This window comes from Aythya ferina (genome assembly GCF_964211825.1).
Source record: "Aythya ferina genome assembly, chromosome: 2".
Classification (NCBI taxonomy): domain Eukaryota; kingdom Metazoa; phylum Chordata; class Aves; order Anseriformes; family Anatidae; genus Aythya; species Aythya ferina.
In genome coordinates, this window is record NC_140297.1 from 23,021,510 (window position 1) to 23,046,188 (window position 24,679).

The 24,679-nt window shown below is 37.9% G+C and overlaps 1 protein-coding gene across 3 annotated transcripts in view; it reads left to right on the forward strand.

Annotated features, from left to right (window-relative positions):
• ADAM22 (ADAM metallopeptidase domain 22) overlaps positions 1-24,679 on the forward strand; it is a 135,042-nt gene that overhangs the window by 93,338 nt on the left and 17,025 nt on the right. For 2 of the 3 annotated variants that reach the window (XM_084508040.1, XM_084508041.1), the window contains exons 14-27: positions 2,006-2,057; positions 3,970-4,069; positions 7,530-7,601; positions 8,108-8,200; positions 10,303-10,383; positions 10,672-10,722; positions 10,994-11,057; positions 12,701-12,806; positions 13,905-14,021; positions 14,741-14,909; positions 16,311-16,419; positions 17,455-17,545; positions 18,777-18,794; positions 21,637-21,744. In XM_084508040.1, the coding sequence (XP_084364166.1) occupies positions 2,006-2,057; positions 3,970-4,069; positions 7,530-7,601; positions 8,108-8,200; positions 10,303-10,383; positions 10,672-10,722; positions 10,994-11,057; positions 12,701-12,806; positions 13,905-14,021; positions 14,741-14,909; positions 16,311-16,419; positions 17,455-17,545; positions 18,777-18,794; positions 21,637-21,744 (1,231 nt within the window). Of the gene's footprint in view, positions 1-2,005; positions 2,058-3,969; positions 4,070-7,529; positions 7,602-8,107; positions 8,201-10,302; positions 10,384-10,671; positions 10,723-10,993; positions 11,058-12,700; positions 12,807-13,904; positions 14,022-14,740; positions 14,910-16,310; positions 16,420-17,454; positions 17,546-18,776; positions 18,795-21,636; positions 21,832-24,679 lie in introns of all 3 variants that reach the window. The other variant, XM_084508042.1, reaches the window with a different exon arrangement.

Consider the following 24,679-nt stretch of genomic DNA (forward strand, 5'->3'; position numbering starts at 1 on the left):
GAGCAACCTGATCTAGTGGGTAGCAACCCTGCCCATGGCAGGGAGTTGGAACTGGATGGTCTTTAAGGTCCCTTCCAACCCAAACCATTCTATGAATAGAATATGAATATACTATTCAATATTGGAATACTGTTATTTTTCACATAATAACATGAGGAGACACTGACATACCATTGTTTTTTCCTCATGCTGTGATTTCCTCCTGCCCGTAATTGCTGGTAGCACTGGTATCTTCATTTCATTAAAAATAAATCCTGAAGGATGTCTGTCAACATTCATGTCATGGAGATTGATGTCACATTCCCAAACTGAATGTTTGCCATCCTACAATGCAAAGGTAGAGAGACAGACATTTTTAAACCTATGGATTATGATAAGCCACCTCAATCCTGTTATGCAGGTTGTATTTGACAACATCAACAAAGCTTTTTTCACTATTTGCCTTGAATGAAATCCTCTTCTATATGACCCAAATCTCCTGTATTTACCACTCTTCTGCTACCATTTGTCTACTGTAACCTTAGAATTCAACTTCTTAGCTACCCCTGTTTGACTGCATGGCCTTAATTCAGATCTTCCCCCTCCCTTCAAGCACCTCACATGCTCTGCTTCACGTGATACAAAGACCCCGGTACATGGGCAGCAATGGAAGATTAGAATGATAACACAGTTTTGAAACTATTTCAATGATGAATTGGAATGCTTAGTTATTGGATCATATGTACTTATGTAAAGACAGTACATAATGCAGAGATGCATTTGCACGCAAATATTTTTGCAGTTTGCATATTTTTATTTTCACAGAATCACAGAATCACAGAATTTCTAGGTTGGAAGAGACCTCAAGATCATCGAGTCCAACCTCTGACCTAACGCTAACAGTCCCCACTAAACCATATCCCTAAGCTCTCTCTACATCTAAACGTCTTTTAAAGACTTCCAGGGATGGTGACTCCACCACTTCCCTGGGCAGCCTGTTCCAATGTCTAACAACCCTTTTGGTAAAGAAGTTCTTCCTAACATCCAATCTAAAACTCCCCTGGCGCAACTTAAGCCCATAAAGATACTTGGAAATGTCGGACAGATGTTCTGTGCTACCTACATCTTCAGTACCCATCTTCTAGCTGCATATAATTAACCTGATATTGGGACAGAGGGAAAGTGAAAATAATAGTGGAGGTGGCTCCCCTTTTTTATGGTTGACCACAGGAGAAGGCCAAGCTTTTGGGTAGGGAAGGAGGAGACACAATTGTTGGGCAGAGCCTCATTTCCTTTCTAATTGTACTATTAAAATGGGAGCAGCAAACAGTTGTTCATGTGTTACAGTAGTGCAAATTGCAGGAACAGAAGGATAAAAAAACATATGTGCTGAGCTTATACGTAGAAGCAGGCACAAAGGATAATTTTGAAAGCAGAGGAGAGGGCTGCACTCTGCATGCCTGGGAGCATGTAGGGAAGGAAGGGAAAAAAGCTGCTGGATCCATCTGTACTGTGTCATATTTACAGTCTGTGTTATCCATTTTTGTGTGCATTATTGTTTGTTTTTTTTTTCAAGCTAAAATTTCCTCATTCACATTAGCATAGGTGTAGAAGAGAACTAAAAACTTAGAAGATAGATTAAACTGATTTTTTTTTTTTTTTTTTTTACTCTGAACATTTGGGGATCTAATATCATGGCATGGGAGAAGGCAGGAGAGCTGACTCATGATTTGCAAGGGCCAGAAGCTGACATTGCAATTTAGTCTGACTTCATTTAAGGGAAGGAAAGAAAAACAGAACCTAGTTTCAAAGCTTAGGAATGCACAGAATCATGTATTATTTTTGAAAGAAGGCTTGTCATTGTGCATTGATATACTTAAGTTAAGGCGTGCATAAAGGAGCAATTGATTCTTTTCAATTTGTATTTAAATCTGCAAGTGAGTTGATTACAGTGTGATTTTTGTGATAAGAAACATATTTTGTACTCACAAGACTTAAGATGTAAATTTTACCTTTTTGTTGTCAGGTGAGTGTAAGTGTGAGGACACGTGGTCAGGATGCATAATGGGAGACACCGGGTAAGGCATTCATTAGAGGAAAGTCAAGTCTTACATACAATGACATAAAGCATGAAAATGTTTGCCTTTTGTCTTTCAGTGGACTAGTTTGTGTGAATTAATGTTGCAGGAAGTAAAGTATTACCTGTAAAACATACTTATAATAGACACTTTCAAAGAAATGCATGAATGAGTTAATGAGAGGATATGAGGATCATTAGTTTGTATTGATCACTGGTTTAACTCACTGAATACAGAAGCTCAACAACCAACTCAGATTATTGCAAAGAAGCAGAACCATGTTTCACTTCTTTTCTTCTGTGAATTTGCTGCTGAGTTGTGGAAACAAACAATGACGCATCCGAATCTGTAAAATACCGGGATCAAATTTTTTAATATGTCTCACTTTTAGTGGTTCGGTTGCAGTCTTTCATCTACAGGTTTCACTTTTTATCCTCTAGTTTGTGTAATAACACTAAAAAAGCTTTTGCCATTGGAGGTTTGGTATGCTTATACCCACACATAATATCACTGGGGAGATTTTGATGATGCTTTCCAGTGTGTGTGTGTGTGTGTGTGTGTGTGTGTGTGTGTGTGTTCAGACCTTAATTCTTCATATTACAGACCTGTCTTCATGCATATGAATTAAAGTATAGTCTACTTTTAGATCCAAACAGTACTCCAATTTTTAAAAAAAATTTCAATCTGACTTGCAAATTTTCACAATAGCTTTTTGGACAGAACAATTTTAAACAACAAAAACAAACAAACAAAAAAACTCATTTAATTGAAAACTCTTTGGAAGAATCTGTTGTGCCTTTTTTTACCTTGTTTAACTAAAAACAAGGTAGGTAGGATTGTTCTGATTTTTAGTATGTTAAAAAGTCAATGTGGTAGTCATTCTTCGGTCTTGTAAAAAGTGATTCCTCATCTAACATTCTTTACATTCTTTATCTGAAGTCCAAACCTTTAAAATAATTAGGCACTTGAAAAAACTACGTATTTATATATAGATTATTATTAAAGGAAGTTAAATTCCACATTCTCTTCAGTATTTAGACCTAAGTCCTAAACACTAGAGATTATGTTTTGCAAGCCATCATTCCTGGTAATGTAGGATTATTTTATGTAGTATTTCTGCTAACATTACTTTTTTTTTATCCAGTGATGAGCTGATACAGGAAAGCCCTTGAGACTCCAAAATCTGTTTGAAGCATAAGTCATGACTAAGGGCTAAATACAAAGATCACTTAAGTTACTTTGGAAAGAGCTCTTTCCCTGTGGAAAAGATCCATGCAAAAAGATTCTTTGCATCTGTTAAGGCTCATATTGCTTTGAAGTGCACCTCAGATTGGCAATCTGTGCTCAAATGAATTTCATTCAGTGGGGCACAAGAGAGGGAAGCTGAAATGTTAGCTGATGTTCATTAGAAACACGTCTTAAAATGGTATAACTCTATTATAAAAAAAATCTGTGGTCCAAGAGAGCAATTTCATCTAAGAGAGAAATGAACCATAAGCAATCTTTAAAAGGACGCTGTGTGGGTAAGGCAGTTGTAGTCTCTTGTGGTAAGTACAGGAAGAAATAAATGTCTTTTTGAGATCAGGCCCTTTAGTGGAACTGTCCATGTCTGTGAGAACTACACCTTGAGTAATAGGATTTGTGATGTTTGGCATAAAACTTGGGGAAATCTTTTATACTTCTCACTTTTCATGAGCTCTGTGTTGTTGTTAAAAGATGTTTGCCATTTATGAAAATGATTTAAGATTTTAAACTAATTTCAAGCAAATATCTTCACTCTGATGCTGAACAGTGTATTTTTAGCACCTTTTCTAATGTATAACATTATATTTCTTTACAACTACTTTGAAGAAAGAAAATATACTATAAAAAGCACTATAGAAGATAATGCTGCTACCTTATTTCTTTTCAGGTATTATCTTCCAAGAAAGTTCTCCAAGTGTGATATTGAAGAGTATCATGAATTTTTAAATAATGGAGGTGGATCCTGCCTTTTCAATAAACCAACCAAGGTATTAAATGAAACCAAGAAAAATTAAAGTGATAATATTGGGGAAACAAACAAACAAACAAACACGTTAATTTTGAGGTTTTGTTTTGTCTTTACTTTCCAAACTTCCTGGTAACATCTGAGTGAAATTAGCTGATTTTAGTCTGTACTATTTAGGAAATTATATTTAAATCTGTTTTTAATAAGTAGTTTCATATCCAAGAGAGTTCTCACAGGCTCTGATCCCTCATGCAATTTTGTTCTGGATACGGCAAACACAGCATACTGCTGAATTTATTAGCTGAGACTTCAAGTGCCTTGGTAAATTTTTGCACATCTTTAATTTTAATTAACTTTGGACTGTATGTCATTGGCTGTGAATCTCTGGAAGTTGAAGTAAGATTGGTTTTATTTCACATTTGTCTCAAGATGAAGACACTGCAGCAGGGTGTGCACAGCTGTGCATCCAAGTGGCTTTACAGCTGCCATTGTTTACAAATGGTTCTAGTCATCTCCTTCTTGAAGAAGGCAAAGTTTTTACAGTGGCTTTCAGAAGAAATTTTGAGAACTTGGCCTAATGTTTCTGATGCTGGAAGGGGCAGAGCAGGAGAGAAGCAGGGGACAGATGCAATGAAGCTGCTGGGAGGAAGAAAGAGCTACAAAAGCATCAGGACCTCCTGAATGACTGACATGTCCCCTCCAAATTTGTCTTAAAGGATGAAATCAGAGTTCTTTCTGCATGAGTCTTGGAAATTAAGAGAAGTGGGGAAAATCTCTTGAAAGTATTCTCCTTTTCTTTGCTTCTCATGTCTGAACTTTGTCCAGCTAAAGAGCTATATTCATATGAAATGATAAGCTGAGATATATCAGAGAAATAAATACAAAGCAGGGCTAAAGAAACTCCAGCCAAGATGTAAGCACTTACTACAATGGAGTATTTGCAGCAGGGTTTCAGAATATTCCTGCTCCATTTACTGAAGCATATGTTAAAACATACAGTAATCAGGATGATGATCTTGAGTCTTTTCTACATAAACATCATAAAACATCCTCTGTTTAATGGCTGTCTTTCAAAAACCAAAGGAAAGAGGCTAAGGCAAACAGTCCAATGTGGGAAAATGAGTTGGTAGCCAAGATGGTCACAATATAAAAAAGAAAGTCAGTTCTGGTGTGAGCATGTTCCTCCTGGTGTGGCTGAGGAAAAGCATATCTTCTGCCAGCCACAGATTTTCAATAAATTTTAAGGAGAGGAAGAAAATTCATGACATCTGGATAAGCTGTGTTTGCTTATTTCTCAAAGTTTTGCCTCCTTTTCATTGAAGAACATATTAAAAGTGGAGAGAAAGCACTGTGATACATTAATAAGATGTAAGGTTTTCTCACTCTTTAAAATGTTCCTTCATTTTAGAAGTTTGGTTTTTCTCATTTCATTACAGACAGAGAGAGGGATGTTGATGGTTTTATTTCTTTGCTGAGTGGATATTTTCCATAGTGTAATGCTGTTTTACTAGGGCTTGCTTTTGAGATTATGTTCATTTACACATCTGTAACTCTGAAAAATACAATTACTCTGATCTCAATTTAGATTAGTGGCATTTGAATTTTTTTCTAATGACATAGAAAAATGTGAAAGTCAGATGTGGAAGCCAGGGTGATTTAGACTCTTCTATGTACTGTTGTTTGGTTTGTGTTGAATTTATTAACAAAGGATGTCTGTCTAATTCACAAGGCTGTCAAATATAGTTGTTTTCTAGCAAGGGTGGTGAAACACCAATTTATTTCTGCTTTTCAAGAATTACGAGATAAAACTGATGTGTCAAGGTGCGGTGTTTGACAGTGCTCCACTGTAACATCAGCTGTAACCCCAAAATTACATTAATGACTCCTAAAGCAGATTGAGCATAAGGTTTTTTCAAATGAATAGATGAATTATATAATAACTTTTGGGGTTAAGCTATGTATTTTTTTTTCTTTCATTTCATATTTAGTTGCACCTGCATACTGCAACAAATTGGCCCTATGTTTTAAGTCAGAACCCTCTGTTATGGTCATCTACTTGTCTGCATTGTGCAGCACACCTAGAGATACTGAAGAAGTTAAGCTTTCTGGAAAAATATTTAGGAAACAAGCAGTTTTAGCAACTCCTTAATAACTCTGACAGATAATTGCTTGCTTATATTTAATGTAACATTCTACACATGCTTTGCATGCTGCAGTTGAATTTCCATTTCAGCTGGGGGATCCAATAATACCTTTCAGTCAGTGCAACAAACTGGTTTGTGGCAGAGTATGTGGAGTGATGCTCCATCCTGTGGGCTACTGGTAGAAAGGCAGCAGCCAGAGAGAGCCACTCTACACCATGACTGAACTACTTGTGCAGATGGCTTGTAAGCAGAGAGGTTTGTAGAATGATCCTAGTTTAATTTGGAGAACTGTGATTTCAGGCTGTCTTCATGATGCACTTCTTTACCTTCCCGTTTATGCAATAAAAGTTACTATTATGTTTTCTTATGCCCAAAGGAAAAAATATATTTTCTTTTCAAAGAATTACCTTTGGAAATTTTAGGAAAAGGGAAATGAAACTGGAAAGAACAGAATATAAGTGCCCATTAAAAGAGCATAGCATGGGTGCTGTGTAAAGTACAGTGAATGAATCTAGCCTCTGGGAAAAGAAAGTACTACTACAAGTATACAAATTGGACAGACAGTGTTCTCAGACACATGATCTGATCTACTTTTTTTTGGGTCATCCTTTGGGGACCCAGGAATTGGACTTGATGATCCTCTTGGGTCCCTTCCAACTCAGATATTCTATGATTCCATGAATTAGACATTTTAAGGTACAGTTTAGTGGGGAGACAGAAGGGAAAGAGAATAAGGGAAGAAGACTCACCAGCTACACTTTCTTATCTGCCAGAGACACAAGGTTGTGGGAAACTGCTGCAAGTTCCTGACTGTGGTAAAGGAAAAAGAGAAGGAAATAGCATCTGACTGTAGCAAGAACTGACAAAAAATCCCAGCCTCTTCACTCTTCCTGCATTTCTGAGCCATGTGGTGTGGTCCCAAATGACATTCTTTATGATTATTCTTTCTGAAGGCATAGTGCAGGATTCAAACTGACACAGCCCTCGTCACTTGAATTCCAGAATGACTACAACTTCTGTGACAATAATGAAAATGTGATGTTGTTTTACTGTCACACATTTTCTTTCTGACTGTGGCTTCTGCCTAAACTGAATCTGCTGTGAAAATGTCACTCCATTGCAGAATACTCCATGTAACTGCACAACTGCTGAGTTAGGTGTTGTTTGGTCTGCACATTTCATCTGTTTTGTTTATAATCTGTTTCTCCCTGGGTTTGGTACTGTGTTTCAATCAAGCCATTTGTAGTTCTAGCCATATAAAACACGTTGTATGGAAAAAGTGTGACACTGATTTCCTTAGGAGAGACAAGCCCTTTGATTTCTGATTTTGTCCTGCAGCTTCTGGATCCTCCAGAATGTGGCAATGGCTTTGTGGAAGATGGAGAAGAGTGTGACTGTGGGTCGATATCGGTGAGTGCATTGTGCTTAAAATTAGCTACAAGATTCTCCAGGAGCTACCCGTGACTGCTCTTAATGTTAAGTGGAGGAAGACAGGCAATGCTAAGGTTCTGGAGCAAAGGATTCATAATTTCTCACCTTTTCCAACATGATTAGCACTTTTATATTTTATCACCACATCAATTTTAAAGAATAATAGAAATAGCTACCTATGCAAAATCAGGCCTTAAAAATTATAAAGTGTATTACTTGATGGAAACATGTCTCTGGTCAGTGTTCAAATGTCAGTATTTAATGACTGATGTTGTGAAATTAGGAAAATGATTTATTGTATTGCACAGCAAACAGCTGTGCAGCATCTTCATGCCCCACAGTACATGCTTTCCTCTGCCTCCAGGTGCCTAGAAGCCTGGTTAAAAATCTGTTTGGGTAGCACACTAAGATAAGATGGAATACGAGAGGTGTGGGGCTTATCTGTTTTTCTCCTGTATTCTGCTACAAGTGTCTGTGTTCCTCAGGAGTGTGCCAGTGAAGGAGGAGAGTGCTGCAACACGTGCACCCTGACAGCAGGCTCCCAGTGCAGCAATGGGCTTTGCTGTCGGAAGTGTCGGGTAAGAGCAGCCTCCAGGCAGCAGCACAGCCAGCTGACTGCAGGCACCACAGCATGTGTGGTTTTTATCTCAGACGCTGTATTTCCTTTTCTGAAAGCTTGCCTTTTAAAACTGTCTGAAAACTGTTTTGTTCTGGGGCAGTTCTCTGCCTTTTAGATTTGGCTTTTTGCAGTAGGGACTCTGGTCAAACAGAGGAGAATCTAAACCTTCCAGTTTCAGATCTGAGGAAGTCCTGTGACATTTCATTAGACATCTTTGTTCAAACATGTTTTGTCTTTATGTCACTCCCATAATGCATGATGCATTGCTCTGGATTTGTCCCTGTGAGGCTGAATGGGAAAATCATACCACAAAGAGCCTGAGAAAAGGACATGGTTAAAAAAAAAAAAAGAAAGAAGGAAAGAAATAAAAAAAGATAATCTAGCAGAAGCATTCAGAAATATTCATCTAAAAGACACCTGACTTCAATTTCAGTTAGGTCTGCCTGCGTCTCCTTATGTTTGCACTGACTGAAATCCCACCAAATAAAGGGAATCAAGCCCTGTGTAAACCATAGGATATTCTTCCTGATACATCAATAAACAGTAAAACAGATTTAGCCAGATCTTAGCTGTGAGGGAGCACAGCTTAATATGGCTTCAAATAATTGTTGATGCTCATTTAATAATAATGTTAATTATTATTAATGGTGTTAGCATGGTGATGGTGTACTATGTGTGATATTTTTATCTCATCATTTGAGGGTTTCATTTCCTTGGGAGGAACATTAATAATAACTGCAGGCCACATTCTTGACTGTGCTCATCTGAATGTTAAAAAAAGAAAAAGCACAGATAATGCTGGAACCGATCACAGTTGCCTAAGCGCATTCCTTTTTTTAATGTAACAAAAAAAAATAGCAGATTGCCAGTGTGGGTGAATTTTGTTCAAGTATTTGTCACATGGGCATCATACTAAAGACTCTCAGAAAAAAAATATATATTTTTTTCCTTTGCAAATAAGACAAGGGCTTGTCTGTGTACAGAATGGTGAAGGTGAGCAAATGAGGAGAAGGGCAGATTTTTGTAAAACACATGTCCCTAGGAGATATTAAGCAGGACAGCTCAAAAGCCCTTATACTAGCAGTTCCCATACTTGACATTATCTTCTCCCTGCTGTACCCTGCCTGAAAACAAGAGTGAAAAGGGCTTGCATGCAAACCTTGGTGAGTGCACATCCCAGCATCTTGTAGCGTCTCTGACATTATTGCCTGCATTTTTCCAGACACGTAGGGAGAAGATAAGCTGAAGGTTGAGAAAGTAGCAGGGTCTTGCTCTTCCACTGACATGTACTTGCTCACACCAGCTGCAGAGATAGCAGTTGTCCCAAACAACGCCCCAGTGCATGCAGATGCAGCAAAAAGTTGCACAACTGCAGAATGATCTGGGTAGCACAGGCTCAAGAAACCTTCCAGGGAAAGTAAGGGCTCTGTAGTATGTCCATGACCATAGCAGCTGCCCTTAGTGGGATGTCTTCCTGCTTTTATAGGTCTTGAGGCTTTACAGTGGCAGTCTTTAACCCAATTGTGAACGCATACATGCTCATCGGTACATTTTTCATTGTTAAATATCTGGTGACTTATAAGCTGGTGTCAAGTCACATGGAATTCAATGTATTTACGAATAGTTTGTCCTATAACAGGAATGGGGCTTTGTAATAATCACAAGGATTATACAAATAGCTTTATAGTGTTCTTGATCCCTAGATCTTAAGTGAATTCACAAAGAAGGTCAAGATAACTCTGTTTAACGAGTGAAAGAATCACAAAAAGGTGGAATGGCCTGGTCAGAATAATGCCAAAAGCCACTGCAGTGACAGTGTGATAGGTCCCAGGGTCATGGGCCCCAGGACAACACTCATCCTGCTTGTCCCTGAGCTTGATGCACCAGCAAACAGCCTATGGCCTGAGTGGTGCAACATCCCAACTGAGGAAAGGAAAATCTTCCCAATTCAGTGAGCACCTGAAAATTTCCTATTTTTTATTTTAGTTAAGTCACAAAGAAAGTATTGCATTTAAGGCAATGGAGAAACCAAGACAATGATTTTCTGTCCTTTTTTTCCAGTTTGAACCTAAAGGAGTTTTGTGCCGAGAAGCAGTGAATGACTGTGATATTGCAGAGAACTGCACAGGAAACTCCAGTCAGGTGATTTTTATATCTTATATCATAGAGATGAAAAAAAAAACACACAAACCAAACCTAATCAACCAACCAACTACACAAACAAAAACAACAAAAAAAAAACAACCTGGTAGTCTTTCAGTCACTATGAATGTTTTTGTTTTGTATAGTAAGGTATATAAAAAATGTATTAAATCTGGTGTAAGCCCAGAAGAAAACATGAAAATGAAATAATTTTCCATATGCCATTTGTTGTACACTTCATTTCCAAGCTTGTCTGAATGATCTATTAGTTATTTTCTCTTTCAATAGTGTTCTCCCAATATTCATAAAATGGATGGATATTCATGTGATAACAAGCAGGTAAATACAATTTCAATTTCTTTTACATTCTTACTGCTTTTATGGATTACTTTTTATAGAATACGGCTTGAGATCTTTGTAAGTGACTTGAGACAGTGCTATCAATTTTCCTGAATTTGAGGTGCTGGTCAAATTTTGGAGCTAAACATTTAAATGAATAGAAAGTAGAGTCATGCATTAGCTGCCTCACTAGAAAAGGTGGCAAGTTAAACATCCTTTTTTGAAAAGCAACTTATTTGAAGTTTATTCTGTATCTTTTCTTTCTTTTTAGGGCATTTGTTTTGGGGGAAGATGTAAAACCAGAGACCGTCAGTGTAAATATATCTGGGGTGAAAGTGAGTAAATATTAATATTTCTAAGTTGCTTGTTCATACTGCTTGAAAAATTATCTTAAATAAGAAAAATTATGGGAAGAGGCCTATTCAGAATTATTAAAACCATCCAGGACTGTATGTTATGAAAAATATTGGCTGTGAACCAGAATTATGCTCTATTTTGAATTTTGTCCTTGAGGGTTTTGTTTTGTTTTGTTTTGTTTTGAGTAATCATTTGTTTGTTTCTTGCATGACTGATTGTAGATGTTTTAGTACTGAGTACATCACCTAGTTCACTAGATAGCAAGTCCATTGCTACTTTTTTTTTGGCATAAGCTATTCATTAGACAGACCTACAGCCTATTTTGGAATGTAAGGAAGATCAAAGAAATTGTACTGGATGCTCAATAAAGATAGCTCTCAGTCCAGCACATAGGCTGCATATCCCTGTTCAAAGACAAGGCTTTCTGGAATGATGCTTGTTGGGTGCAGAAAATATTTTTATGGGGCACAATATGTACTTTGCCATCATTCAGCAAAAACTGGAATTTCAAGAGAACTTGCATATGTATGAGAACCATGCTCACCAGTAGGTAAAAGTAAGTGATTCTTTTGGTCTGGATGATAAATTAAATCATCTTATCAAGCACATGATATCTGTAGTTATTTTTCTAGTTTGTAGTTACTTTCTACTGCTTTATGTTTGACTGGCAATGTTCTAGCTATAGGAGAGCTTGAATCATTTTCCAAGACTGGAAAATATGAATTAAGTTGCATTGCAGTACAAAAAGATGTCATTTATGTCTTTAGCTGTGTTGAAAGTGTGCAGGAATTTCTGTATGGTCCTATGAAATACCACTATTGGATACCAGATGTGTTACACAGTTATATAAATAGTGCGCAGACTACAACAGTTTTGGTGACATGTTTACACAGGACCTTTGGTAGATGAAAAGCATGTTGAATGAATTCATTATGTTGGGAAACCATAGGAATGCAGCCAACACTTAAGATAAGTTCCTCATGCAAGTCACAGAAAGATGGAAGTTCAAATTTAGTTTGGAGTCTGACTCAAACAGATCGTTGCCTTTTGAAAGCTTATTCAGATCAGCAGGATTACTTGAATGGTAACACCTGGAGGTCTCGTGTGAGCAATTCACCTGGCACCTCCTGTAAGGATATGAGGTTATGTGGGCTTCACGGTTAATGGGATGCTTCCAGAGCATGCTTGGATCCTGATTAGCTTTGATTAAAAGAGAAACATAACTCCCTCTATGCCCCTGTCCTCTGTCTTTTTCTTCTCTTTTCCAGCTCTCTCTAGTGTTGATTAACTTACTGGTATTATTCTGAAGTAGTATGCTTAACTCCTCATTAACAACCACCTAGGAAGCCTATACTCGTATTTATTGATTTATTTCAGCAGCTTTGGGGCATTTTGGACCAATGAACCTGATCAATCTGAACAAAATCTTAAAACAATCCTGTGTGCCAGCATAAAACTTTTCATTGATATTACTGTGCAGAGTTTCACTGCCCACCTGCAGACCATGATACTGCAGCTGACAGATTGGGAAGTTTTCCCCCTTTTTTGTGCATCCCCATTTCCCAGGACTTCACTTTTCAAAGTCTTCATCATCTTAGAAGAGATTTGTTTCTATTTTTAGAAGTGACAGCTGCTGACAGGTACTGCTACGAGAAGCTGAATATTGAAGGGACTGAGAAAGGAAACTGTGGGAGAGACAAGGACTCTTGGATACAGTGCAATAAACAGTAAGTTGATCCATTTAGGAAACAGCTGGTGGGGGATTTTTATCCCTGCTCCAGTTCTTTAGATGTCACGAAGAGGTTCAAAAAGCCTCAGTACTGACCAGACTTTTCCTGACCTGAGGTCATCTTCTGCAAACCATAGTGCAGGAAAGTCTTGAGGGAGTGGAATGCCAAAATGAGTTGATATCAAACAAGAGAGCACTGTCTGAGCTTTGGGAACACTTGGACCAAAAGTGGTCCTTGTACTCTTGGTGGTTCTAGCATGGCAAAAGGGAGCAGAGAGATTATTCAGTGTGCCTTAGAGGTAGCCTGTTGTTTCACATCCCAGAACATTGTGTGCTTTTTCTGCTGTGCCTTTGCATAGCTGAATTTTGCTCAGTTTTCATTGTATTGTAACCCTCCACATCTTTTCTTTCAAGTTGCTGCCTAAGCTGATATTTCACATCCTGTATTTATGCAGCTGATTATTTCTGCCCACTTTAAACTTTTCTCCAGGCCTCACCAAACTGCATCCTGTTTTTTTCAGTAGTTTATTTTGTCAATGCTGTATAAATTCTAATCCTGCCTACATGTGAACTAATGGCCTTTTCCAGCTCTCTGTACAGATTTGAGAACCTTAATTTTGTTCCATTACAACTCATTGACTAAAACACATCGTAACATGGGAAAGACCTGAGCCTTCTATTTTGACAATGCACCAGGCTCTGCACACAAGTTGTGAAGTCCCTTCAGCGTCTGTCTCTAGTTCCCTTACATATGTCATATGTTTGTCTAAAAACAGCAGGTACCACTTCTCTGTGGGGCAGTTACTGTATCTTTATAGGATATTAAATCAGTTTGATGTGATTTGTTCTTGACAGTTCCCCATTTGCAGAGCGTTTTTGATAATGCATCGTAAAAAGCCTCCTCCCCCAGTATAAGCGCTGAGGAGAATAATTTTTGTGGGAAACAGGACATTATTTATGGGAGTTACTGTCAGTGAGAGAAAAGCAAGGAATAGCAAACATGTTACAAAGCAAGTGAACAAAAGCACATTTTTTGATCATGCATTTTAATTTATTTTTTTTTTTTGGTGAGCGTCTGTTTATTCTCTCAATACAGGGATGTGCTTTGTGGATACCTTCTGTGCTCAAATATATCTAGCGTGCCCAGGCTTGGAGAACTTGATGGTGAAATCACATCGTCTGTCTTGCAGTTCGGAAAAGTCTACAATTGCAGGTAATTGGAAATCCTGAAAATAGAACAATTAATATCCATCTTGCATGGAAAAGCAACTTTCTCATTCCTAAGTAGAGAACAAATGTTTTGATTAAAAAAAAAAAAAAAAAAAAAAAAAAAAAAAAAAGTCCCATTAATCATTATTCCAGCTCAAGCTTTGGTAAACTTCAGGAACTTGACTATGTGTGGGGAGCACAGCTGTTTTGCAGACCCCTCTGTATGGTAGTCAGTTTTGCCTGTAGAGACATAATTCTCTTCTCTGGCCTCTTCATACTACATTCTTTAATGTTTGTAGGGTACTAAATGTACTGAAAATACTTAGACATGTGCTGCATTACCAAAACTAACTGGCAGCTTAATACGTTGCCATATGTTAACTGAATCCCAATTATAGACCTGGTGTGTTCTCATAGCTTCTCACAGCTGTAAGATGAAGCAAAGTCCTACACATATAAAATCAATGTTTTATACAACACAAACTCTTATACAAGAAAAATGGTCTTTGTGTTCACCATTATATTTGTTCGATGTAGATATACTCCATTGTAGTTTGTTTTACGTTAAGGCTGGTGAGATGAATAAGCCAGTGCTTACTCTTCCCTGGTCCTGGGCATTATATAAAGGAGACAGAAATGAAGGTAGCAGCCCAGAGCCCAGTTTCTCAAGCAGTCCTGTCTGGTAACAGCACAAGTCTCTGGGGTGTTCTTCTTGTCTTGAAGTGGTGGCCATGTGAAGCTTGATGAGGAGACGGACCTGGGCTACGTGGAGAACGGGACACCGTGCGGGCCGAACATGGTGTGCCTCGAGCATCGCTGCCTCCCCACTGAGTCCTTCAACTTCAGCACCTGCCCAGGCACCACAGACAACCAAATTTGCTCAGGACATGGTGTATGTTCTCATACCCTTTATTCCTTCTATCCATTCTTGAGGAGTACCCAATGCTGTGTAGTAGACTAGCTAGGCCTCGTGGGAAGCCAGCAGCATGACTCTACTAGTCTTAATACTGAAGAAACTTTTGAAAAGGCAAGGGGGAGGAGGCATAGAAGTAAACTCAATGTCTTGCAGTCCAGGCATCCTAAACAATGAGTCACATGCATTAATTTTATAAAAATCTTACCAACCATTGCTTTTGCCATTGCTTTAGCTAACTTAATAATATTTCCTTGTGCAACATTCTGGAGCATATAAAGATTTTATTGCCCATTTCTGAGGAACCTGGGGCTTTGTTCTTAAAAATCCTGTTTTAAATTCCCTTCTTGAATTAAATTCCCTGGAGAAAAGGAGGCTCAGGGGCGACCTTATTGCTCTCTACAGATACCTTAAAGGAGGCTGTAGTGAGGTGGGGGTTGGCCTGTTCTCCCACGTGCCTGGTGACAGGACGAGGGGGAATGGGCTAAAGTTGCGCCAGGGGAGTTTTAGGTTAGATGTTAGGAAGAACTTCTTTACTGAAAGGGTTGTTGGACACTGGAACAGGCTGCCCAGGGAAGTGGTGGAGTCACCATCCCTGGAAGTCTTTAAAAGATGTTTAGATGTAGAGCTTAGGGATATGGTTTAGTGGGGATTGTTAGCGTTAGGTAGAGGTTGGACTCGATGATCTTGAGGTCTCTTCCAACCTAGAAATTCTGTGATTCTGTGATTCTTATTGTGTCAACAGCCAGGAAAGTTCACAAAGTCATTGGATTTTGTTGTCTGAGGGTTACTTCCCTTCAGAGAAGAAAACAGCGAGCTGGCACCTTGCTAGCAGGGCAGCTCTTCTGCTCAGTGCAGAACCTACGGCTTTATTGTGGCCCTGGCAAGTCCCTTTGTGTCTCACATAGTTTGAAACAGTGTCCAGGTCCCCATAGCTGAGCTGAGGTCAAAGGAGTCCTTCTCTCATAACATCTTTTGTCTTCTGCGCTGCATGAAAACTCCCTTTATTATCTGAAATTAACCACTTCATCATATTAAAAAAAAAAAAAGTTGATGATCAGTCTCCCAAAGGAATTATAAATGGCTCTACTAATTCTATATTACGTTAAGCAACATATTAATGTACTTAATGTATTCCATCATGTGATACACTTCATAATAGGTTACAATATATTACATATATTTATATATAACATATAATGATACATTTAATATATTTATATCTAATATGTAATTTAAAAATTGCTATATATTAAAAATATTTTGCAGAAATTTGCAGGTAGTTAAAGTCAGTGCTGTTTCACTGTACATATACTGTAGTTTAATTATGGGAATAGGTGAATTTTATTATTTTATTCTGAGCTACACTTTTGGCTACAGGTTTGTAGCAATGAAATAAAATGTGTTTGTGACCGATTCTGGGGAGGAGATGACTGCAGTTCTCGCATCAAGGATGATATGTTTTTTGATAAAGATGCCATCAACAAAGGTATGAAGTTAAATTTTTACCAATAATTGGAAAAGCTTGAATTTGAGGAAGGTTCATTAAGCAAAAACTAAATCTTCCACTCTTTCAGCTAGCATGCAACATGATGCACTGTTAGAAGCCTTATTCCCTTCCTTCCTGGCTCAGCAGATGCACTCTGTGTCTGTGAATGAGGTCTCAGGCATGTGAGCAGTGCCACTGATGAGCACTTGGTACATACAGCTCTCAGGACTGGCACCAGTGCATCTCGTTGTACCTTGCTTGCATTTGAGTGGCCTTATTAAGTGTTATTGATAAACTAGGATAAGTAAGAATTTACTAGTTCTCGTATCTAGGTGAAGTTACTAACATGTTTAATTTTTATTTGTGGAGTCATTTTTTATTGCATAGATACTATATAGAATGTTAACACACAAATTTTAGTCTTTTTAGTCTTTAGTCTCTACTTTAGTCTTTTACATTTTCTTGAGTGAAAGTTTTTGTTCCTCTCCAGGCTTGCATACAAGAGGAAGATGTATTGCGAAAAAAAGAAGGTGTAAATTTTTTCTATAGTCATTATAAATCCCTTTTTGGGGCAGTTTTACCATCTTCCAGAATATCAGTTTTGGTCTTTTTTTAGGTTATTCAGCCATAGAAAATTTTTAAATAAAAACAGAAAGTCCTTTTTATTCCAATATAAGCATGCATTTACCAGAGAGGTTATATGGTTGTAAGCTACAGCAGTTTTATATTGATAACTTTATATTGGTATACATGGCACAACTTTCCCAAGTAACACGTGTTCTGTTATGGGAAACAGACACAGAGGTCAAAACTGGGTATGTCAAAACTGGATATACAGATGATCTTTTTATGTCCATTCTATACTTCACAAGTGTATCACTGTTTACAATTAGCCTTCACAATCAGGCAGGCTTACAATCAGCCTGCCTTGGACAAGTTGTCCAAGCAGGTTTTTTGAAAGACAGAACATTTACTGTTTTTTGTATATATTTCTTCTAAAACCCTATATATTTTTCCCCTTTCTTGTGTTTCCAGGTGTTGTTAGCACAAATATAATAATTGGGGCTATTGCTGGTACCATTTTAGTGTTGGCTCTCGTTTTAGGAATAACTGCTTGGGGTTACAAGTAAGTAATTTTTTTTTAATGCAGTTAAAATATGTTTATTTCATCTGATAGCTGGTTACTTTATGAAAGCAACAATTGAAACATATCCTAAAAAATCAAAATGTGATTTTATTTGTACAGTGACCCTTTTATAATATTCAAAAGTGTTGCAAAGGCTAATTTCTCAAATATTTCTTACATGTATATGTGGATTTGCTTTTGGAGGGCTTGATCCAGGTTTGAAATATATTTAGCTATTTCTTTTATTTCTTTTTGTAGGTGTTTAGATTATGATTTTATTGTATCTGACAAAGGAAATGCAAGAGTACAGTCTGATTCAATCACAAATCTTTTGTACTGACAATGTAAATTTAGAAATATTAGCCTTCAATCAGTAAAATATTTAACCATAGGTTTCCTTAAGCAGATATTTGTATTTAGTCAGCTTAATCCTAAATTAATTCAAGCATGTTTTTTGGTGAAAGAGAGAGACCTGTAATTTGAAAAAAAGGTTTAAGTTCTTGCCTGGCACAGAGCTGTAAGTGTTCTGCTCACTGAAGGTCAAAATGGATTATTTTAATCTGATTGCTCTTTTCCAGTTTTTCTCATTTTGTGAATTTCATCTAAACCCAGAAGGTTTTAATTCTTTTGCATATATTTAAAAAAAAAGATTTTAGGTACTTTGTTACCTGTGTAGGGTGAGCATGGCTGTCAAAATCATTCAGTCGGTTTCTTGGGGCATGCTCAGCTGTGGGCAGTGCTCTAGCCAGTACATAGTCCCCAGGGTTTGGCATTGCTCAACTTCTGGCAGTATCCGAAAATCTGGGCTTATATTTTGAGTACAGCTCTGGAAGTTAAGGGCTAGTTTGGGAATCAAATCTAGCCAGAGGGATTAGTTTTTGGAGGTAGAGGGCAAAAGTGAACTTTTCGTTAGCAACATCACAATAAATAGACTTAAACTCATCATGAACTGCACCTCCAACTGAGCACTGATTTCAGCCATCAACGTAAATGTGTTTTCCTCATTTATTCTGCTTTAGTGCTTTATGAATGTTTATTTCAAAACGGTTTTTGTAGAAAAAAATATTGAGAAAAAAAAAGTTAATAAAAAAAGTTAATACACGTAGGTATATATATATACATGTATATATTTTCCTTTTATTTATTTTATTTTTTTTTTTTGGTCTTAACCATGTATACCTGCATACTGATAATTTAATTGTATTTCTTTCTCTTCTCTTTTTATGGAAAGAAACTACAGAAGGCAGAGGTATGTGATAAAAGTAACAGAATGTATCTCTGGAAAACTGAAAATAGCCTTTCTTCTCTCTTGCTCATTTACATGTTATAAAGAAAATATAGTGGTGAAGAATTATCATATTTTAAAGAATACCTGCTTGAATATAAACAAATATATTTATTCTATACACATTGCTTGAAATCCTATTGTCATTGGACTCATTAGAAAAAATAATAATTACTTCCTAGATAGGATGTTTTATTTAGGAAAACAGGAGAATATTTCCAGGAAGAGGCTGAAAATTGGCTATTAGAGATGAAAATATCTTTGGGAGGCTGAGAATTGAATAATTAATATTCACATGATGTTCAGGAGCCTTCTGAGAAAAATTCATTTCTGAAGCTTCTTTGCAGTTAAAAATACAAAGCAATTAAATTGGTGTGTCAATAGAAAGCCCATTCCTCCCAGATGCCCTGCTGGGAGCATTTGTAGCCAAATTATGGTACCATCTTCAGCAGAAGCCTGAGCTTTCACACTTTTGAGCTGGTGGCCAAAACCCAAACAGTTCTTAGTGATTTGGGTTCAGTTCCTGCAAGACCGCCATCATCTACCTGGCAGACTGATGGGAAGGAGGTGTCTCCTTCTTCTCCCAGCCTCTTGCAGATAAGACAACTTCTCAAATTCTCCTGTTTTTTGCCTGCAGCCTCAATCCAAGCTGCCGCTTTGTGTGTTGCTGTTACCTGTGGCGCTTGTTCTCCATTTCCTCTGCCCATGTCGTGCTTTCTCTGCCAGGCTCAAAATACTCATGAAAAGCAGAAAAGCTCTGCCAAGTGCTGGTTAATTTGTCAATGTTGTGCACAGCAAGGTCAGATAGGTGACAAGAACAGTAGCTGGAAGAAGACAAAGCTCTTGAAGTTGAGCATTATGGAGAGTTTGGTGGGTAGGAAATTTCACCTGGCACAGGGAAGGCAGAATTTGGGGTATAGGTGGTGCTCAATGGTGGATGTTGGCTCTACAAAATCAGGCTAACATGTCCATTGAGTCAGTATACTGGGTTCCTCAGTGCTGGCAGAAGACAGAGTAGCCAGAACCTCAAAATACAAAGAGAGACCACCCCATACACAATAGTGTTGGAGTATGAGAGAATCTAATGTTTTTCAAATTCCCTCATCTCCATAAATTAATATATGTGAGGATGTAGTCAGTCTGCAGCTGCATCAATGAGTATGGACAGAGCAGAAACCAGCATCAACTGAGACATTTGAAGATGATGGAGGGCTGGAGATCTTTAGTAACTAAGTCTCCCTCATGCAGAAGATGAAATTCTATAGGCTGACTTCTAAATAGAATAATGTTGGATATATACAAGCAGTACTACATCCACCACAGTGTCCCCTCCACCCCCCCCCCCCCCCCCCCCCCCCCCCCGCTTTTTTTTAAAATTGCTTGTGATTAGTCCTTAAATAAAGATGGAAATAAGCCATGGAGATATTTTTAAACATTACATAAGGAATGACATTTGGTACTACCAACTGACTGAAACATGTAAATTGAAAATCATAAAAAGAGTAAATGAGCAAGGATTCTGTCAACTGGTATAATGTGGCTTAGAAGGCATGACTGTATGGGAGAAGTAATTTCTAACTGAGCAGCAAGAGTCCAGTTTGCTAGAGAAGCCCTGAGGAGCAGAGTTGCACGAATTGAGTTGATTCTGAAAATACCGATGTAGTGGCTGATGACCGGGGACTGAGACTTGAGAACTGAGGAAATAGTGTGGTGGTACTGTGCTACACTGATTTGTGTGTCATGTAATTATACATTTAAAATACTTCAGGAGCATTAGAAATTCAAATACGGAATGGAGACAGCCCAGTCCTGCTCTGCAGTTGGGCATAATCCGAATGTGAATCAATCTTCTGATAAATATGCATGTTAATAGGGGAAAACTGAAGCCAAAAGGCCTTGGACAGTGCAGGGCTGAATGGATAATTAAACAGCTAGCATTATGGTATAGCCAACTTTCAAATGAGCTATTTGTATTAGGGAGAGTTTTTGGCTTGGGGGAACTGTAACTGGGATATTTGTGCTGGAGATTTTCTGCTGGCGATGAATTTACCACATGAACAAAAATGGTATAACTTAATTAGGACTTCCTAGCTTTATGCACCAAAACCATGTTTCTAGTACTAGAAAAGGATGAACTATTCTCAGATATGTGTGGCATTATTTTTATGTGTCTTGGCAGACAGAGTCTAGTGTGGTGACAAGGATTAACAGCTGAGAAGCTCTGACACTGGCACTGGTACTAGTTCCCTTCACAAGAGAACAGTTAATAAATAAACTGGAGGTTTTTCTCCTCCAGAAGTTTAAACAACTCAACAGGTTGTTCTATGTGAATTCAGTAACAATCACGAAAATTGAACAGAAGGCACAGAAGCATTAATCATCCAGAGGAAAAAAGCATTCACTTTTCCTCAACTCCTTTTTGATGCAGGCATGCACTCAGCACAGACTGCAGTGCTCATACTGCACCAAGCAATGCTTTCACAACCTGCATAGTAAGCCACTTGAAAGGGCTGAACTTAGTTATCAAGAACCACCAATTATTCACTTTAAAAACAGTGATCAGAATTTATCAGTGAAATAATCCTTGTTTTCCCCATCAAACCCACATAACCCTCTTTCCTGAGCTAAGAGGGGAGTTTTCTCTTGGGTGGTTGAATTACTTACTAATAGGTTTTTTGTGTGCTCAACAGGTTTCCTCAAGGATCATCATCCTTGCCTCTTTCTTTAAGACTAAAATTTGTTCATGTTTGTGTGCATGCTCCTGCCTGTCATGTTTTCTGACTCTACGCTGTTTGTTATACTTCAGACAAATACCCCAGGGAGATTATGTAAAAAAGCCTGGAGAGGCCGACTCTTTTTATAGCGACATGCCTCCTGGAGTCAGCACAAACTCTGCATCTAGTTCTAAGAAGAGGTCTGCTTTTCTGTCGCATTTTCAGATTTCTACCTGTTCCATCACCCATTATTCCATTAGTCAGAACATTTCATTGTTTTGCAGCAGGTTTGATCCTTTCTTCTTTCTTTGTGGAATGTTACAATTAGCATCCTTTGTTCTTTGATTACTGATTTTTCTCATATGCCCCAAGCTAGTAATTTATACAACCAGGCCACAATAAATATGTTTTCCATTGTAAGCCAAATTTGGTGTAATCCAGTTTTCATCATTTTCCTGCTTGAGAATTGCTTTCAAGTAGTTTGTATGATAACTGCTTGCTCAAAAAAAAACAAAAAACAAACAAAAAAATAAAAACAAAAACAAACAAAAACAAAAACAAAAACTATCATAGTCATGTAATCAAAGACAAGGAACACAATCTTGCTTCAATAATAATTATAAATATAAACTGTTTAATATAAATATTTTTATATCTTTGTCAGTGTCATTAATTCAGTGAGTTGACCTAGAGTTCTGGATAATATTCTTTCTGCCTCACAGTAAAGATGATGGTGCTTGCATTTGATTCCACTTTTTCTTATAAGACTAGTGTCCTAAATGTCACCGAGACGTTTATATCTTAGAAAATAATTCTGCAAAGACTTTCTGTAATTTTGTGCTTGCTATCATGAGTAGCCAAGGAAGGCATTAGATTTTGCCCTTGTTCAGAATTCACTTATTCTGCTGTTGCTCCAGTTACTTAAAAAAAAAAAAAAAATCAACGTTTTAAAATGGAAAAATAATTTAAAAGCACTGAAAGGAGTTTGCAATTGCTGAGGTCTTTAGGTCATGATGATCAAAGTCCTGCTGCAATCAGAGATCCTTTAATTACAAAAATCTTCAGCTACCACTTCAAAACAATTTACAAGAAGCTGTAAGTGTTCAGTGGGGGGGGGGGGGGGGGGATAAACGCTCCTGAACTGTTTGATTACAAAGCTGCAATTCTCAGTTTTTGTCTCATGGAGCAGTCTATAGCTGTGCAGTTGACAAAACCATTCTCTTTATAGTTGTGATTTTGAAGAAAGTAAAGAGAAATATATCGAAGGGATACATTTGTAGTGCCATTGGGTATACCAGCTTCATCTCATATGCAACTTCATCAAATCTGGTCTAATAAAAAAGCTATTAATAAAAACTGTAGTACTATATAATTAATGATCAACGTCCACATTTTAAATTCAGCTTTTTAGATTTGTGGGTGGATAAGTTATTTGTTTTGGGGAGGAAATATTAATCTTAAATAACACAGTGTTTGTGTTGGAGAATCTTTTCTCATTTGGATAAGATTTTGAAAAAAGTCTTCGGAAAGCAAGTTTTCAATAAGTTGGTGTGAGTGGGTTCATATTCCAGTTAAGAAAAAATGTTTGTTTTTAAATGAATGTCATTTAATGTGTTTCTTATTTTGTTCTGTACCTGTGTTTCTTTCCACACTTCATTTCTTTCATGTGTCTCTGTTTATTGCCTGTTCCAAAAAGCAAATGATTTCTAAGGTCTGTCTGTACTAGAGAGTTTTGTTGTTGCCCACCACCAGCTCAGCTATGTTGGGCCACTGTCAAGTCTGGACAAGTAAGTCTGACAAATGCTTCATTAACATTGTGGTGGAACTGTCATAGTCCTCCCATTTGATGCCCAGGGCACTATTTCCAACCTCTCTAGCTGGTTTTGATTTGCTCTTGGTGCAGATATCAATGGCAGCTCTTGGCAGACATTGAAGTGACTGGGTCATTAGCCACCCGGGCTTCTCCTTGCTGGAAAATGCTATGAAGTGTTAATATTCACAGAGGGTGTTCCAGGGTGTTCTGAGATTAAAACATAACATCATGATAATTTTTGTTATTGTGAAATTGCAAACACCAAAGACAGCATATAGCAAGACACTCGTGAACATAAAAATAGGCTGTAGCAAGGAGAAAATGATTACAAAATCTGTCAATCTGTCAGTTCTCAGACCTTTCATACCTCAAAAAACTTTAAATAAAATTCTGGGCTTACTTCAGTGTGGCTGTGATTAACCAGGTCTTCTGGAAACTGGAGAGCATCTGACAGATGCCTGCCCTGCAAGCAGAGCAGAGTTTGAAAACTGCAGGAGTATTCAGATTGTTACAAAATACAGAAACACATCCTTTAAGCAAAACCTCTTTCTAATAAATAAACTGTCTATTCTGACCAGTTTTCAACTTCCTCTTGTTTTGGAAATAATTGTGGATTTCATGGCAAATGGCTGAGCAGCAGCTACAGTCCAACAGGAGGGAGTCTGCTGCAGAATCCCACTCTCTCCTCTTCCCGTTGGACATTGCCACACACATCTCTGGCTGTTAGAGGGAATACAAGAGGAAGAAAAAACCTTAGTTTGCACCAAGCACCTAGATATAAAGGCATTAAAAGTATAAGCTGCAATGCCTAACTGACAGAATACAAAAAAAAAAAAAAAAAAAAGAAATTAGCAAAAATGAGACAGTTACCCCTCTGCTGGAGCTCCCATCTGTGTCTGAGAGGCTGCTCATCACAGAATCCTGAGACTGGTGGCAGTGGGGAGAGGGAAGCAATCCTGGCTTTCCTGCAGCAGCATGAGGATGGGGTGGGCAGCCTGCAGGCAGGATGCAGTAAAAAATCATAAGCACAGCTAGAGGAGCGTCGTCCAACTAAGAACCGGGGCAGGGCTGGAAATACCTACAGAAATCTGGTATGTGCTCATGTTTGTGCTTTCAGCATCATGAGAAAGTGATGCTGAAGCCTGTCTCTTGAACGTGGACACACCAAACTGCTGCAGGGACAGCTGGCAGAGCATAATTCACCAAAAAAAAAGTGGATGCTTTGCTAGTGCAGACAGACCTTAGGCTGTGTCATGGCACTGACTTGGGGAATGGGACTGTCTCTGAACAGCTGAGCTAGCATTTTTGTTAGACAATAGCCA